This window comes from Branchiostoma belcheri, unplaced genomic scaffold, assembly GCF_001625305.1.
Source record: "Branchiostoma belcheri isolate BF01 breed outbred unplaced genomic scaffold, Haploidv18h27 scaffold67, whole genome shotgun sequence".
In the NCBI taxonomy this organism is placed as follows: domain Eukaryota; kingdom Metazoa; phylum Chordata; class Leptocardii; order Amphioxiformes; family Branchiostomatidae; genus Branchiostoma; species Branchiostoma belcheri.
In genome coordinates, this window is record NW_017804320.1 from 1,616,049 (window position 1) to 1,635,691 (window position 19,643).

General features: G+C 39.4%; 1 protein-coding gene across 1 annotated transcript in view; it reads right to left on the reverse strand.

Annotated features, from left to right (window-relative positions):
• The window catches only part of LOC109483897 (glutamate receptor ionotropic, NMDA 2B-like), a 67,173-nt gene extending 52,592 nt beyond the window's left edge, over positions 1-14,581 (reverse strand). The window contains exons 1-2 of the mRNA XM_019787036.1: positions 14,510-14,581; positions 13,887-14,328 (exon numbers count right to left, since the gene is read on the reverse strand). Of these exons, the coding sequence (XP_019642595.1) occupies positions 13,887-14,306 (420 nt within the window). The 5' untranslated portion in view covers positions 14,307-14,328; positions 14,510-14,581. The remainder of the gene's footprint in view (positions 1-13,886; positions 14,329-14,509) is intronic.
• Positions 14,582-19,643: the final 5,062 nt, after the last annotated feature.

The following is a 19,643-nucleotide window of genomic DNA, read 5'->3' on the forward strand; positions in this document are numbered from 1 at the left end:
AGCGGCTCTATAACAAAGCTAAGAAAACAGGCCAAGAGGAAGACTGGAACAAATATAAGAGAGTTAAGAAGGGAGTTCAGAAAAGCATAAGACAAGCACACTCTAAATACGTGGCAGACATACTGGGAGAAGCTATAGTTGACAAACCCAAAACATTCTGGTCGTACATAAAAGGACTGAGGAAAGACCTTGTCGGGGTAGCACCCCTAAAGGTGGGAAATACCATCATCAGTGACAGCGGGAAAAAAGCAGAAGTACTCAGTTCACAGTTCAAAAGTGTTTTCACAGAGGAAGACACCACAGATATGCCATCTCTAGGTCAGCCCTGTACTCCTCCAATGGAACATATAGTAGTTTCTACTGATGGTGTCGAAAAAATGCTTCAAGGTCTCAATCCCTCTAAAGCATCCGGACCAGACCAAATACCACCGTGGTTCCTCAAGTTGACAGCTAGTGAAATCGCGCCTGTTCTAACCAATATTTTCCAACACTCGCTAAACACTGCAGAAATCCCTAAAGATTGGAGGGATGCAAATATATGCGCCATCTTTAAAAAAGGAGATAGAGCGGTCCCCAGCAACTACAGACCTGTTTCACTGACCTGCATATCCTGCAAACTACTTGAACATATCATCCATAGCCAAATCATGAAGCACCTAGAAAGTTACAGTATATTAACGGATTACCAGCATGGATTCAGAGCCAAACGATCCACAGAAACACAGCTTATACTAACAGTCCATGACATAGCTGGCGCACTAAACAGTAAACGGCAGGTAGATTTAGCAATACTTGATTTCACTAAAGCCTTTGATAAAGTCCCCCATGGCAGGCTCATCTCAAAACTGGAGTATTATGGAATCCAAGGCCCTACGCTGAATTGGTTAAAGGCTTTCCTGACCAACAGGGAGCAAACAGTAGTGGTTGAAGGGAAGGCGTCGGCTCCAGTTAAAGTAGCGTCTGGGGTCCCTCAAGGAACCGTCCTGGGGCCATTGCTCTTTCTCTTGTATATAAATGACCTACCAGATCAGCTTGACTCAAATGTGAGGTTATTTGCCGATGACTGTCTATTGTATGTAGAGCTTTCTACACAGACCGACTCACAACTTCTCCAAAAAGACCTGAACACCCTGGAAGAATGGCAAAGCAAATGGCTCATGCAGTTTAATCCCGAAAAATGCTACATTATGCACATAACAGACAAACGAACACCACATGCAACTAGCTACCAGTTTTGTGGTCAGGCTTTAGCAACCACAAAAATCCATCCGTATCTGGGCGTCACGCTGACAAGCGGACTGAAGTGGGGTGCACATGTTAATAATATCACAACTAAGGCGAAACAGACATTGGGAGTGATTAAACGTAATCTGTGGGCATGTCCAACGAGAGTAAAATCACTTGCATACACGTCACTTGTAAGACCGAACCTAGAATACGCTGCGACAGTATGGGATCCATATACAAAGAAAGACAAAGACAAATTGGAAAGGGTACAGAATCAAGCTGCAAGATTCTGTATGAACAACTATGTAAGAGGTGCTAGTGTCACGGAAATGAAAAGAAACCTACAGTGGACCTCACTTGAAGACAGAAGAAAGATGTCTAGACTATGCATGATGTACAAAATGACTAATAAACTGGTGGATGTCCCAACTACTAAGTACCTAATACCAGCTCAGAAGAGAACAAGAAATAGCCACGCATTCAAGTACCAGAGTTATCAACCAAGGATTGAGGTGTTCAAGAATTCATTCTTTCCTAGAACTATCGCAGAGTGGAACTCACTGTCACCAAGTACAGTAGGGGCACTGTCAATAGATAGCTTTAAACAATGTCTAGAGCTAGAAGTTCAAGGGTTAGGTGTAACAAGTCGATCGGTGTAATATAGCCAGCTGCCGCCGCGCCGCGTGCCTGCGAAGCTGGTGTGTTACGCCGAAAGGCGGTTATACCGGCTATACAGATACAGATACAGACCAATGGGGAATGAACAATGGGACGACTGAAGAGATATCGAATAAGAAGAACTTACTTTCACAGAAAGTGTACATGGTACTATATATGGTAATGAATATTCAACATAGTACAAAAACGAAAAGTGTACATGTGCATGTATAGAATGAAAATTAACATCCTTATTACTAAACAACAAGAGCTCATACAATATACAATCAAGAGGGCTAATCATGAGTTTCAGCATTTTTCTCTAATAGCAAAACATCCATTTATGTATTTATCTATTTTTGTATTGAAGTTGTTGCATTTTAATACATAATATAAATCTCTCCATAGCATCGAGTATATCTAAAATTCTCCTAAGTTTGTCCAATATTGCAACGACCTGTTCCAAAGCCTTTGACGCAAAGGCAAGGTCGATGACCATACATACACCGCTCGTCAACAGACACACGCTGATGTATCCCTCCCCTGGGCCGTGTACAGGGTAACATCGCTGGGGGAAATCAGAGAAGGGTAATACATGCGACATTCTGTGGGGGCGAGCGAAGTCTGAATTATTGAAGAAAGTTCATGGTAAGGCCATAGCAAGAAATTTTATGGATGACATACCCCGCAGACTCCAAATCTGATGCGATATGGCGAATAAAAAACAAGGCGTACCCCAAAAAAGATCCCTTGTTGGCATCGTAAGCCTTGTTAAACAAGAAATGATACCTTTATTGTGCCAAGTTTACTGCCAACTATTACAACATCCATTTCTCACTGAAGCAACTTTGATTCCGTGGGAACATCACATATATACAGTCACCATCATATAAAAGGAATGAAATGCGTAAAGCTGATCACTGCAACACATTAAAGGCAATATATCACTTAGTTACTCAGAGCCTTGTCTTGTCTCCTCTCTTCATATGTATCTGCCATCTACGCGGCATGGCAACCCATTTTCGGCATGTTGACGACTTTCAGAGGGCAACAAAATTTCTTGCTTTCTTTCCGAAATCAGGCGAAAATTAATGCGCGCCCTGATGTCATCCATACATATTAATTGCTGTGGCCTAAGGTACATGTACGTCTCTGAATTTGACCCATGTGTCACGTATTGTGCTGAAGCTTCAGGAAATAGTTTACAGTATAGCCAGCAGTATACCTATAATATGATTTTACATCACAAATCAAATCTATAAACTAAAAACACGTACATAAACTACCACTACATGCTATCTGTGATGATATTACAGAATAGATGACTTTTGTAGGAGTGTCATTAAACAACATATTGACATGTTTATTATCTCATATATCTAAAGTTGTTTTTCAATATATCATGTTTGTGGTGTATTAAGTCAATGGAAGGGTTCTAGCATACCAATTGATATATTCTCAACACGTAGACAATATGGCAAGTTATGGCACTCTTGTTATGATGGAAATGCTATTGTAGGCAGCCGCTTTACTTTAGTGACCAAAGTGTGGAATTTTCCCATGCAGATGTACATTCAACCGTATCTTTATAGTCTAACAGCAACAGGGTGCTATCAGGTAGACCACCTAGTAGGTAGAAAATAGGATAGAAGAACTCTCTAGACGACCTCACTCGGATTTTGGCTATTACTACTTCAAAAAACAGCGAAGGACGAGATCTGTCTCTCCTGCCTGCCAAGAAATTCATCAGAAAGCTTGAAAGGAAGCAATTAGGGCCAGTCTTGCTGAGAATTGCGCCTTCCTTAAGTATCCTAATGCGTCTGACTTCCCTCTTCTCGGCAGTCTTTTCCTGTTCATAGACGTATTTGCGCATATTCGATGGCTCTAAGTACGCACGAAGATGTCGTCTCAAGTGCCTTTGATAGGTGTGCTCTATGAGGTTAGCTCCTGTGTGTCTAGATCAATGTGACTACACGGAACATACATCATTCTAGCTAATGGATAACTGGTGTGTATTGGAATGTCCATAACGCGTTTGAAGGCCCCGAGCCTATCTCTTTGACAAAATGTGTGTGAATACCGCAGTGAATTTGTAATAAGTTGCTAGCTTTATGGTCTTATTCGTGTGGGAAATGCGAGAGAAAATCTTTACACTTTTGAGAATACATCTGATGCACTTTCCGCGCTATGGATCCATCCTCCTGTGGTTTGTTGCTCTCCTGCATCTTCTTCAGGCATTTTGAACATCCATTCCAGTTCTGTATTGCAGATGCAATTACTGCATACATGCCCATAGTCACTCTTATTCATCCGGTGCTCCCCATGGCAAGGGTATCTGCCTGTACGATCTAGGGTCCTCGACGGAACTCGTTGTTTCGATTAAATCACATCCCTACAATACCATCTTAATCATCAGGGTTTTTTTATATATCAGCATAGACGTCATATAGCAAGTCTCATAAGATTAAATACCTCTGTGCTGACAAATTATCTCACGGGTAGGTAATATGTTACCGAATGACAAATTCTGCCCGGGGAATAGACAAAATCAAATCATGCTGTTGCACGGCGAGGAGCAAATTACGTGACTGTTGGAGATTGACAAACGTGATACCTATACAACATTGATTACCATCGATTGTGCAGATGCTCAACCTTCAACACTGTAAAATATCCCACAAATCTTTGGCTTTCCATCTGCTGTTTTGAAGATCGAACATCAGCTTGCTGATGGCATATGATAACCCCCCCCATGTCAACGATACTGTTTAACGATATGTTAAGTTAAAATGGCATAAGATTGCATAAACATTAGCTGATCTGTGAACTGCTCTTTTTCCCATATTTTAGAGATGAACACTAGTTAGTTACTCTGGCAGATCAAAATTCAGCTTGCTGATAACCCCCATGTCAACGTACTGTTTAACGATATGTTAAGTTAAGATGGCATAAGATTGTATAAACATTAGATGATCTGTGAACTGCTCTTTTTTCCCATATTTTAGATGAACACTAGTTAGTTACTCTTGCAGATCAAAATTCAGCTTGCTGATGGCATATGATAATAACCCACATGTCAATGATGCTGCTTAACGATATGTTAAGTTAAAATGGCATAAGATTGTATAAACATTTGATGATCTGTGAACTGCTCTTTTTTCCACATATTTTAGAGATGAACACTAGTTAGTTACTCTTGCAGACCAAAATTCAGCTTGCTGATGGCATATGATAAACCCCCATGTCAACGATGCTGTTTAACGATATGTTAAGTTAGAATGGCATAAGATTGTATAAACATTTTATGATCTGTGAACTGCTCATTTTTTCCCATATTTTAGAGATGAACACTAGTTAGTTACTCTTGCAGATCAAAATTCAGCTTGCTGATGGCATATGATAATCCCCATGTCAACGATGCTGTTAAACGATATGTTTAAGTTACGATGGTATAAGATTGTACAAACATTTGATGATCTGTGAACTACTCTTTTTCCCCATATTTTCGAGATGAACACTAGTTACTTACTCTTGCAGATCAAAATTCAGCTTGCTGATGGCATATGACAACCCCCCATGTCAACGATACTGCTTAACGATATCGATATGTTAAGTTAAGATGGCATAAGATTGTATCAACATTTGATCATCTGTGAACTGCTCTTTTTTTCCACATATTTCAGAGATGAACACTAGTTAGTTACTCTTGCAGATCAAAATTCAGCTTGCTCATGGCATATGATAATCCCCATGTCAACGATGCTGTTTAACGATATGTTTAAGTTAAGATGGCATAAGATTGTATAAACATTAGATGATCTGTGAACTGCTCTTTTTTTCCAAATCTTAGAGATAAACACTAGCCTATCACACCATTGCCTGTGATATTCAAGCTTTTTTCCATGGTCAGTACTGACCGTAGGAGGCCATACATATAGCATATGTCTATACGCATCTTTATGTGAGACTGGAATGCATTTGTCACGGAATATATTATCTCGGACACATTAGAAAACAGTTCCAGTAATCAAAACTGAGCAGCATTGATGAATGTATACGGACCAGCCTATCTCATCGTTTCAATATCCTGACATTCACTGCATCGCATTTGAAACACCAGCTTACTATACATCATCCAAAATTCACTTGCCAGAAAAATGTCGTTGAAACGTATTATCATAAACGCTTATCAGCTGAACTTTATCCGTCTGCAATTAATATTTGATGCGGGGGGCTATGAAATAATGAAGCCCCCGTATTGCCAAGTATTGCTAAACACATTCCGGCTCAAATAGCTAGGGAAATTGATGGCGGAGCCGCGTCCGTTTTGCGGTATTGCTGAGGCCCTGATAAAGCCACTTCAACTACTGCTGGCCTCCGCAGTAATGATACGTGTTCCCTCCATCTACCGGTAAATGTATTGAGCCGCATTGACAGAACTAGGGCTTGGCCCTATTTGAATGTTGTTGTTCTTACGGGCTTCAGTTACGAAGGAGTCGTTATCGGAATGGGGTTTCTACATTGCAATTTAGTCGGTTGGTCTGTCTTCATTTCGCAGTACGTGACCTCAGGTGGTTCGTCGGATTGTTGGCAAACGGCCGAAGGCAAGACCTCACGTGGGGATAAGGAAAAGCATAAGTAATATGACACTTGCTCTCTTTCTTATACTTAAATCCAACTACATTCTCAGGATAGATAACCAATACAGTGTTCAAATAGGAAAATACATTAAAGAATGTTTCGATCTTAGAGAACACATGTTAGAGAATAGTTAACCTTTATTGTTACATCATACATATACTTTGTACGTAAGATGACGTTATCCACACATGTATTTAGCTTTGTTGGATCTTTAGTTAAGTTGTAGAAGACCATACAAAAGTCCATGTACTTTTTTGTTGTGTCAATAAAGAATCTCTCTTAAAGTGTTCATGATATGATCTTAGCTGATTGTAATTGACATAACTAGTATCACCTGGCTAATAGACATATTTACAATAAATATGCACGGTTCTCCTGTTACATTAGAAATTCTTATGCCCTGCCTTGGAAAAGTCAGCACAAGCCAGTACTGGCAGGCGATTTGCATCTCTACATTTTATTTTGCATGTCTATATTTTTTCCTGAGCTGATGTCACCCAGTAATGTCAGCTCAGAAAAAGCACAGAAATGCAAAAATAAAACACAGATATGCAAATAGGGATGTCCGAAGTGGGCAATTGGCTTGCTAGAGAGTCTCCAAAAATTCACTTTTAGAAGGCCATGATGTCATTTATTTGGTCTTTAAGTTATATCGATAAATAAATGATTTTGAAGTTACGAAAACTTAAAATGTAACTTTGCCGATGATAATCTCGTCATAAAAGATTGAACGGCAACAGTTGACCAGGTACAGATGCCGTTGCTTGTTACCATTGCATATAATAAAATTTATTTGCACTTCAGATAATTTCTAAGTAATGTTATGGGCGCTCAAGCTTACAAATAGATATGCTGCAAATAATTCAAATCCTAAGGTCTGCTTTTCTGCTATTTCCCGCCTATTTCACATTTAGTTTTCAAGTACACATAGGAAGAAGACTTTGGGGATAGACGCAACACTAATGACGTACCATTGAAATCAATGCGCGTTTCAGTCATATACACTGTGACATAACAATATTAAAGTAGAAAGGCACACATTTGCTCGGGGGGCAAATACAGCATATTTCAGTCCATACTCTAATTCCAAAATAGTTACATATCCACCTTAAAATCCCATGTACTGCTTCGTATTATTAAGTGTTTCCATAGTCTTCATACCCATACAATGGTTAACGAGATCTCCATACAGTGTTTCTAAAACAATTCTAAAAGGCTGTATCAAAAAAAAGGAAAATTAGCCCACTCTTCTTTCATACCAAAAACTAGTCATTTGAAGAAATAAAGAAATTGAATCCACTTAAAAAATGGCAGGAGAAGAAGAATAAACTAGAGGAAAAAATATTTCAGCCTATGTCCAACTGGAATACAACTACTCAAGGCATTACCGATGTGGATAACGCAATCAGAGCTGTCTTTCGCATTGTTTTAATCATACAAGACGACATTGCATGCTACGTCAGCCTCGTGAATTGGGACAACTCTGGTAGATTGGAAATTTTAATCAGGTGAATCAAACAAAATAATTACTTCAAAGTGACAGTTCAATTTCTGTTCTGATTACGTGGTACCGTTTCTAATAAAAGTTACCGACTAAATCAGTCCATACGGCATTTCAATTTGTGTGGATTCTCCTCAGCATGTGAGGGTTTTTTCAGTTGTTCTACGTGTGTTAATGATATGATCTTTATTATTTTCTTTAAGTTATAAACGTGTAGTGTTTTACAAAGATATATCTTTGCAAGTTACAGAAACTAAACCTCGTGACATATTGGTTTATTGTTATATTAAGATGCCATTTAGCATGAGGGGCTAATATTCCAAGGCTCATTAGACAAGACAATGTAATCCGTACATAAAACAATATATACACAAAAGCACATATTATATACAATTACAAGTTAAAAATTAAGAATTGAGGTCAAAGGTTGAATAACTAGTTTCGACTGAAATCAACAACCTATCAACAATAAAACTTGCAAAAACCTGCAATATAAACAATATTATCAGGGTTGAACAACTAAGTTCCGTAAAATTGTATAATTTTCTTTAACTGCCTCACATCAGATACAGTCTTAATACATAAGCCTGACATGTGAAGTTTTTTGTATTTAATTAGTTCTTGTGTTTGTCATAATTCTTAATATGAGTACTAGTATCAAAACTACTGCAATAAATACTTGCAGATTGCAAGCTGAGAGATCGTCAGATAAGGCATGTTTCCCGGGGTGCCGGGTGAACGAACTTATTATCAATATAGCGCTCTGACTATGATTAACTTCATCATTAACCTTTAAGAATACAACAAGCTGGGTGGGGTAATGTCAACAAATTAAGGGAATGTGTTAATTGGAAACGGTCCATTCATTTACTTGACTGTCATAACATCTGCTGACGCTGCGTGAGTAGGATTAATGTGCTTTAAGCCTTTTTATCCGGGTGTATTACTTTCTTTTTATTTAATTATCATATAGCATAATAATTTATTAGCAAAAATATATTAATCACATCATTTCTATATGCATAATAAATTAATTAAGGGTCAATGCCCCGAGGTGAATATGGTGTGATAAAGCCTTGTCAGGTGCTATAACCACCGAATAAAGCCACTGAGTGAGCGCAGCAAACAAGGTGGCTTTGTGAGGTGGTTATGGCAACTGTCAAGGCTTTATCACACCATATTCACCGGGAAATAAATAATAACTTATATAATTTATATGCAGAATAAATTAATAACTTATATAATTTTATGCAGAATAAATTAGTAACTTATATAATTTTATGCAGAATAAATTGATAATAGCATTTACACATTGTGCGTAAATGATCAACAATAAAAGGAAGCAAATACACCATACAAAAAGTTTGTTGATGTAAGGACACACTGACTTTATTTTATAGATGACATCCTCTGAAGACCCCAGACTAGTGCGCGCGGGTGAATTAAAACAATCCAGCAAAAAATGCTGCTAAACCACAGGAATACAAAGCTGGTATTGTGAATTTGCGGTAGCACATAGCGGCTTTTACGACAAGCCTGCAAGGCTGGCCTTTTGCAGCATTTATGAGTCGGCACTGTACTCTGTTTCTTAGTTCCGTGGAGCTTCGGCAGCCTGGGTGCCGTCCTCCATAGTTACCGCCGGCTCCCTACCGTCCCTAGCTACCATGGACTACGGAAGATGGCACCCAGGCCAGAGCCTTGGAGGAGGTGATTTTTTAGAACAGGCGAAAATCAATGCGCGCGGATGTCATCCATAAAATTAAATCAGTGTGGCCTAAATGTTGATGTAATTCAGGTGTGAGTATGACCAGGGGAGCTGTGGCACTGTATTGTACAGCCTGTTACGTCGATGAAGGTTAGACATCCAGGCAATACGATATGCCAAAAAGCAGTTACTCAAGCAACTGGATATAATTTTGGAAACGGTCAGACGTTCCAGCTAGCATCTACTAGCTTTCGTCAGTGACTGAGAGACCAGATGGGAAATCAGCAGTTACTCTCTTTTTCAATCTGCACCAAGTGTCATCTACATATCGAAACCAGTTGGCTTGGGGAGTGTCATTGAAAGTGCTGAGGGCTTTGTTTTCAAACTTCTCCATGTACAGGTTTACAACGATCGGTGAAACTGGTGATCCCATAGCACAGCCGTGCATTTGGTGGTAGAACTGTCCTTTGTAGGTAAAACATGTGCATCCTAAGCAGAGTTCTTGCAGTTCACATACTTGGTCAACGGATAGGTTGGTTCTATCTACAAGTGTATAGTCGGCTTCCAAGGCTTCCCTGACACTGCTTTTTTGGGTGGTATGGACGTAAAAAGTGAGCACACGTCATACGGAGTGATACAGCCTGTTACCTTCTCCAGTAGATCAACCACAGATCTAGAGCTGATGACACCCCCTGGGAGCACACACGCATGGAGCTGCATTACTCTTAAGCTTCTCCGGTGTCTGAGAATCTTGTCTTAGCAAGTTCGTGGATCGGGTAAGTATCCTTTAGGGACATGCATGATGACATCCTTGACTCATCATCATATTGATATACATCTACTAATAATATCTGCCATACAAGTTGTGAAAACCCAACCTCTCTGGCAAATTTTTCCTTCAATTTTTCTTTTATATTTTCAAAGCAAAACAGGCTGTATTTTTAGATCAAAACCGTTTTCCTTATACCTCTCTAGAACAAAATATGATGAAACAAATGCTACAATTTCTTATTGTTCCCCTCGTCTAGAATATATTTTACATGCACATCTAAACTTTTCAAAACAATTTAAAAAAATACAAAAAACTAGAAATATAATAGTCGACACCAATGCTACAATTTATTACTAATCACCTCGTGTAGAATATATTTTACATGCAGATCTAGACTTTTCAAAATAAGCTAGAAATAGCATAGAACTGCCGACACAAATGCTACAATTAGTCACAGACCGCCTCTTCTAGAATATATTTCAGATGCAAATCTAAACTTTTCATAACACTGCTAAAAAAAGCTAAAAATGTCCTAAAACTGCCGACACAAATACTACAATTCATTATTACTGACCACCTTGTCTAGAATATAGTTCATATGCAGATCTAAAATTTTCAAAATACTGCAAAAAAAATAATAAAAATATCATAGAACTGCCAACACAAATGCCACAATTTGTCACTGACGGCCTCTTTTATCATATATTTGATATGCAAATCTAAACTTTTCAAAAGACTGAAAAAATCTAGAAATGTCATAAAAAACTGCCGATTGACCTGAGCCACAGTCTTTCTGTGTTTTTCCGATACACGCAGTTAGCTAATCTTCACCTTCCCTCTGACTGATGGGTCCTGTTGCGCACCTATTGAATCCATCTGAACGGGGGTCATAGGTCAGAAAATAAATGGCCACCCTATACATCAATCTGGACACCTCAGCTCAGCCATATCCAGGATTACAATGCCCCGGTCCTGTCTACTGTAAATTTGGCATTCCGATGTTATATGTAACGTACATGATAAGTACCTCACCCCCAAGTTCATCGCTCTGTAACGTCCATCAATTCTCGGCACGACTTTTTATCTCTCTCACAAGACACTTTGCAGTATCTTCTTTGAACGCTAAGCACTTCATTTTTTCCATTTCTTTTTCATGTTAACTCTTTTCACGTTATAAAGTTTGTTGTATTGTTGTACTGTGAATGATAATAAAGTTTAGATAAAAATAATGACAAGTAAAATTAAAAACCTTTTGCCTGACCTGAACCTAGACATCTGGACCTGTATCCGGACCTGAACCTAAACCTCTGAACTTGAAACCGGACCTGCACCTAAACCTCTCGACCTGAAACCGGACCTGAACCTAAACCTCTGGACCTCAAACAGGATCTGAACCTAAACCTCTGGACCTCAAACAGGATCTGAACCTAAACCTCTGGACCTGAAACCGGATCTGAACCTAAAAATCTGGGCCTGAAACCGAACCTGAACCTAAACCTCTGAACCTGAAACCGCACCTTATCCTAAACATCTGGACCTGAATTCGGACCTGAACCTGAATCCGTACCTGAACCTAAACCTCCTCTGAACCTGAATCCGGATCTGAGCCTAAACCTCTGGACCTGATTCCGGACCAGAACCTAAACCTCTGAACCTGAATCCGGACCTGAACCTAAACATCTGAAATCGAATCCGGGCCTGAACCAAACATCTTGACCTGAATCTGGAACTGAATCCGGACCTGAACCTATACCTCTGGACCTGAATCCGGACCTGAATCTTAACCGCTGGACCTGAAACCGGACCTGAACCTAAACCTCTGGACCTGAATCCGGACCTGAAACCGGACCTGGACCTGTACGTGGGTTTGGGTACACAGCACAGCTATATCCGTCGGTGTTTGGTGACTGATGTCTCCTCGCCTCAGATGGAATGAGAATCGAGCGAAACGTTTCAGCCATCAGCGTACGTGGGCCGCTCGGATCACAAGGGCTCCCACGCTTCGGAATCGATCTCTGATACTTTCGCCTCTCAAAACAATTACTAGGCGTATTTTTCCCCGGAAGCTCTAATATTTCACATTAATGAAAAGCTGAGTAGATAACTGCCCTGAGCCCTACACAGAAGAAAAAGAATCCTGCATTGTTTCAAGAATTAAAGCGATATTATGTCAGCTTTTTGGCACCAAAGCTGTATATGTAAGTAAATTGAATTTTTTTTCAAAAGAATGTAAACAAACAGCTTTTTTCGTCCGGGTATCCGTCAGTTTTCCAACACGTTTTTGCGGCGCAATGACGTTGATTTTTTTTACTCCCCTGATGGCATTATGAACCCAGGTAGGCTTATAGCGCAAAAAAATGTGTAAAATAGTGAACATCTTTCAGTTATGATCATTTAATAAGTAACTAAACCACACAAACCTCGATCCTACATCGAAAAAGTGCAAATTTTCTGTAAATGCCCCCACTAACACCACAAACCGCCCACTGCTGTTCATTTCCTTGATGTGAAAACTAGACCTAATGTAGGACAAGCGCTTTCAAATTTGTTGACACCGTGTGTTTCATATCGACCCTCTATTACAAAACGGGCCGCCAGCCCTGCTAATACTTGCAAGGGGTAACTCCCTAGGCATGGGCAAATTACATGCCACGGAGTGTGGAGGTATGTGGCTCAAATTACACCTTTGGAAACAGAACAGCGTTTGGGGCCTTTAATTTATAGGGCTGAGCCGTGAAAAAGATGCACTGATTACCAAATGCCCCATTAGGCGACGTCTTAATATTCATCAACACCGAGAGAAACCTTTTCTTAAGGCGTACGTATTAACGTATATCGGATGAGACAGATATTAGAGCGGACGTATTTTATATCCTGACCTGGGTTTGTAAGTAAGATGTAGAATAGTGTGGACTTCTAGCAAAGATGACAGCTAAGAGCGGCCCTTCTGAATAATAACGCACTGTGCTGGTCCATTAACGGTAGAGTGTGCTGGCGAGGGGCGCTTTAGATTCTAATTGTAGTCTTGAGACCCAAAAACCTAACATCAGGATTAGTGTTAAAGCGTCAAATATTTCTTAAAGACAGACTGCAACCATAAGCAATACGATTCGAAATCTCTAAGCGGCGACGAATTGTCTGCTTTGAATTTTTTTCGTTACGACGTCATCCTCTGACGTCAGAGGCGAATCTGAAATAGAGTCAAACCTGTTTGTGTTCGCACACACCAGCTGCCATGAGTATCCACTTCGAGATTACCCCGTATATCTGTGCACTAATTTGTAGTACATCACAATTGCGGGTTATTAAACATGATCAAACAACCTGGGTGTAAAAAGAATATTTACGTTTGCTTGATAAGAATAAGACTAAAAATTGCTCACCTGAGAATGAAGAATTTCGGAGCTTCCACCTCCGGCCATGAGGATGGGCATTCCAAGCTCCCCTGCTATCTGCTTCACGTACAAAGACGACTTGACGTTGTCTTCGTCACCAGCGTAGATGACAGCGTTTACTCCCTTCTTCACCAAATCCCCACACAAGCTCCGGACAATATTCTCGGGGCTGACGCTCTTGATGACTTTGTCGAGCGGCTTGATCTCCAAGGTCTGGCCGCTGCGATAGTTGGCCTCCATCACGGCATCTCTGTAAGGTTGCACCATGCGTTGTTCCACGAACATACCTCCCAGTTTGATCTCAGGTGCCGTCCGATCGCTCCCGCAGATTCTCCGTGACGATCCGATCCTCTGTGCCCGCAGCATAGACAAGCAGGTAAGGCAGTACAGGCCCACGAGCACCTTCATCGTGACGGGCTTCCTTCCAGATCTAGCGAAGAAAAGCAAAAAGGCAGCCGTTAAAGAACATATTGTCCCTTCTTGTTACTCCCTTCACTCCGCACTCTACGCCACACATCAAATGTGGAATATTCAGCCTTGTGAAGCTTCGCAGCGGCGCTGAAGTGAAGGAAGGCGCAAGGCTGTAATAATATTCGCAGAGCGAGCCACACCTTGAAGAAGGGCCCTGGATGGGAATAAAGTCTGTGTGAGAGGTTCTAGCAGAAGCGGCGAATGACGCGGGACTCCTGAGGTACGCCTGCTGCTTCCATCGCCGGCAGACAAATGTAGCATGTGATTGAGTCAGAACCTTCTGGTGATGAATGCGCGAGGATGGTGCGCGTCTCGAACCTGGGAACGCCGGCGGAGGGGCCGGGCTGCCGGGTGGAAGGAGAGGTGGATCCGCGCAGACGGATGAAAAATTGGGACGAAATAGCCACAAAATATCCGCACAGGGCTCATACAATACTCGTACTCAACCCACCAGAGGACGATTGTATAACACAGGCGCTCACCGCGCAGACCGTTCGGACACTTCGATCGAGTGTCAGTCTTGTTTTCTCTTCAGTAAATTTGCTCGAGTTGATTATGCAACGGAATAATTACACCAATTCTGCTCTCTAAATGCAAAGAAAGAAACTCATTATTACAAGTATCCCTAAAATTAAGACATGGGTGTTTTCAACTACGAAAACTGCATTGCACTGTAAATGTATTGCACAGTAAATTTGCGTTAGTTGATTATGCAACGGAATAATTACACCAATTCTGCTTTTTATATGCAAAGAAGGAAATGCATTATTACAAGTATTCCTGAAAAGACATCTTATAATGTTTACAGCTATGCAAACTATTTTACACTGTAAATGTATTGCACAGTAAATTTGCGGTAGTTGATTATGCAATGGAAAAATTACACCAATTTTGCTTTCTATATGCAAAGAAAGAAACTCATTGTTACACGTATTCCTGCAAAGACATGAGTGTTTACTTGCAACTATGTAAACTATGTTACACTGTAAACGTATTGCACAGTAAACTTGCGGTAGTTGATTATGCAACGGAATAATTACGCCGATTTTGCTTTCTTTATGCAAGAAACTCATTGTCACAAGTATTCCTTAAAAGACATATTATAGTGTTTACAACTACGCAAACTAGTATTGCACTGTAATTGATCATACACTCAATGGGAAAAGATATACATACATGATAAGAAAAGATTAAATTTTGCATCGCCTGTGGGCTGCTTTTGTTTCTGCATATTGCATAAATCTGACATAAGTTTACAACTACGCAAACTATTATTGCACTGTAAATGATCACATACTCAATGGGAAAAGATATACATGTACATACTTTGCATCAAAAGATTAAATTTTGTATCGCCTGTGGGGTGCTTTTGTTTCTGCATATTGTATAAATCTGACATTAGTGTTTACAACTACGTAAACAATTGCACTGTAAAAGATTACACACTCAATGGGAAAAGATATACATACGTGGCATCAAAAGATTAAATTTTGTATCGCCTGTGGGCTGCCTTTGTTTCTGCATATTGCATAAGTTTACAACTACGCAAACTATTATTGCACTGTAAATGATCACACACTCAATGGGAAATGATATACATGTACATACATTGCATCAAAAGATTAAATTTTGTATCGCCTGTGGGATGCTTTTGTTTCTGCATATTGCATAAGTTTATAACTACGCAAATAATTATTGCACTGTAAATGATCACACACTCAATGGGAAAAGATATACATACATGACATCAAAAGATTAAATTTTGGGCTGGTTTTGTTTCGGAATATTGCGAAAATCTGTGCCCTGCTGGGACCACACATTGTCCACATGATTGATGACACTGATAAATGTTAGATTTAAGACGGATGCTGCCGATCATCTGTTGCCGGCTCACAGGCATGTATGCGATTGTTTCATTATAGCGCAAAAGCCTTTAACAAATTCCCAGCCTACCCCAGCGGTAGCTATCTCGATTTTTAGTGATTAGAGAATGAATTCCCGTTTCAACGGCGAACGCTGATACCGATCTAAAACTGCTATTAACACTGGTTTTTCCTATCCTACTGGTTTATCACGCTTTAGAGGTTGCCGACTTCAGAACTCTCAGAAATAGCAACTCTTTTACTCAGTACAATTACAGAACTGCCCGGTATCAGAGCAGCACTCTTCCCTTCTGTGTACGATTGTTGAATAATGACATGTAAATATTTGTGCGGCCTCCATGTATGCAGAATATCTTATTTATCAGCAAAACGTTTTAGAATATAATCACCAATTGATTTTAAAATTTCTGGAATTTTATATTGACTGATTGTACCCACCTTCCGTCTGTTTCATTCATGTGATAAGAATTTTCTATTATGTTGTCAATATGAGTCATAGATGACCTTGAATTGTTAAGGAACCACAATTCAGACTAATTAAGGCTGCCAGTGTTTTTATTCTCAATAAGGCCACACCAATTTAATTTCTTGATTAACGGATTCGCCCGCTTCATTTCTTACTGATTTGCAAAAAAAAAATCAGAATCAACTGCAAAATGCTCATATTTTGCCCCGAACAGTTGAAAACAGTCCTTTTCTTCCTAGTTGTTACAGTTATTCCATCTTTCAATGCAATGGTATCATTAGAAATTAAAAATTCATCGTTTAAATTTTGAACCAGCCTGGTGTGTCGACTTCATGGCTCCTATTGTACCATTTTGGGCCATAATAGGATGCCTAGGCCTGTTTTTTATTTTTTTCGCCCGCCCGCTCCATTATTTTTCTAGAAAAATCCGTTAACCAAGAAATTAAATTGGTGTGGCCTAAACCATAAACCATTTCATCACTCTCGTTAGAAGCTGATCCAAGAAGACTAAGACATTCGTAAACCGCCATTGTTGCTGCACCTAGCTAGGCGCTTGGAGAGCAAGTCTCGAATAACAGTTCCTCAGCCCAGTGTCGTTTGCTCGCCATGCTGCATTATTTATGAAAACCATCTCGCCAAATATTTCTTAAAAGGAGCATCCACTTATCGACCAAAGCAACCTAAGATGTCAACCCGCGTGTCATAATGCAATATCAACGATATATGAATCATGTCAACTTCATGTCCTGATAATAACGCGTCTCTATATCTATTTTATTTTATTTTATTTTATTTTATTTTATTTTATTTATTTTATTTATTTTATTTATTTTATTTATTTTATTTATTTTATTTATTTTATTTATTTTATTTATTTTATTTATTTTATTTATTTTATTTATTTTATTTATCTTATTTATTCTTATTTATCTTATTTATCTTATTTATCTTATTTATCTTATTTATCTTATTTATCTTATTTATCTTATTTATCTTATTTATTTTATTTATTTTATTTATTTTATTTATTTTATTTTATTTATTTTATTTATTCTATGTATTTTATTCATCTTATTTATTCTATTCATTTTATACATTTTATTCATTTTATTTTATCTATTTCATTTACTTAATTTATCTTATTTTATTTTATGTATTTTATTCACTTCATTTTATTTTATTCATTCTATTTATTTTATTTGCTTCATTTTATTTTATGTATTTTATTCAAATATAGTCATTGAGTACTAAGCAAGAAGCACAGTTGCTTATGTGACGCCTTCTACTCAAACGAAGGTAAAGCACAATGACAAAGTAAATGATTTCAAAATGGGTGAAAGAAAAATGAATATAAACACGCTTCTCTTTCGTCTGATATCTTTGTTCAATGATCTCCGATGCTTTGTATTTAGATTTTGATGCAAAAAAACAATGAAACTCCTTTCTGGGATATCCTAGTCACTTGCTTTATTTAATCCGATGACAGTTGAGCGAGCCGCAGACCTGGTCACCACGTAACACAATGAGGATTTACGGGACTATCGGCTGTGGCCCAGAAATTAAGAAGGCCCATTTGGGGGTAACTGACTATTCGATTTGCGGATGAGGTTACGGGGAAGATGGGGGAACTTTGTTTGTATTGGAAAACCATTAGGAAACTTGCCCAAACACTTCGCTATGAGGAAACGTCGTAAGGACGGCGGCAAAATGAGGTATCATTTCAGTATGAGCGGTAATGGCATGAAATTGGGTGGGGGAAATTTGCAGAGAGCGTTGTAATCACATGTATGTATGCACAGGTAGTACATACATACATGTGATGTCTTTGAGGGGTATCAAATTATTTCTCATCATTTCAAATGGTAAAAATTTCTGCTCTTCGAATGCTCATGTGCTACTGCCAGCAACTGGGATTCTGAAGATTCTTCAATGACACCTTTCTTGCTTGCCAAGAAGGTTATTTTCAGTATAGTAGCGTTTGTCTGTTTGTTTGTTTGTTGTTTGTTTGTTTGTTTGTTTGTTTGTAAATAGCACAACTCAAGAAGGTATTTATGGAATCTAATGATATTTGGTGTGTGGACAGGTTAGCCCCAGGTCTTGAAATGGCACATTTAATTGCAGGAGTTGTTTAAAGCTTTCTGGTGATGATGCCCCAACTGTGCTTTACGGCAACGGATTCCACTCTACGATAGTTCTTGGAAAATACGGGTTTTTGAACATCTCAATTCTTGGTAGGTATATAATCATTTTCATTATTTCAGAGGGTAAAAATTTCTTCTCTTCGAATGCTCATGCCCTGTGCTCTGATACTTGAATAGATGACTGTTTCTTGTTCTTTCTTAGGCTGGTTACTTAGTGGTTAATACGTCATTCTGTACATCATGCATAGTCTGTACATCTTTCGTCTGTCTTTCAGCGACCCCCACTGTAGGTTTCTACCACTCCTTATGTAATGCTTAGGTCACATTTCCCAACCCGGGGCCCGGCCGGGCAGACGTAAGGAACACAAATTATGATATAAGGGAGAAAAACACAAAAAAAGGTTTTGAAAATTGACCATGAGCACTATTTGTGTATACTCTTGATAAAAATTAATTTTTCGTTCATGCAAACAACCCGGCCGGGCCCCGGCTAGGAAATGTGACCGTGCCATAAGGCCCTTCACAGGAGTCAACCCACGGAGACTGTTGGGGCCTGCATCGCCTGACCTCCCGAGAGAACCGCGGGGAATCCTCCCTAATCCGGGCGTGACACATCCCGGAACACGGCTCTCCTGTGTCCACACGTGTCGGTTAGGCCCTCCCTCAGGCCTAATTCACGGCGTGTTTGGCCGGGTTAAGTCTGTGCCGTTTTGACAGCTCGAGAAATCCTCCTGGGACGTTACCCGTTACGTGTCAGGAATATCTTGTCATGCTGTCCTGGACA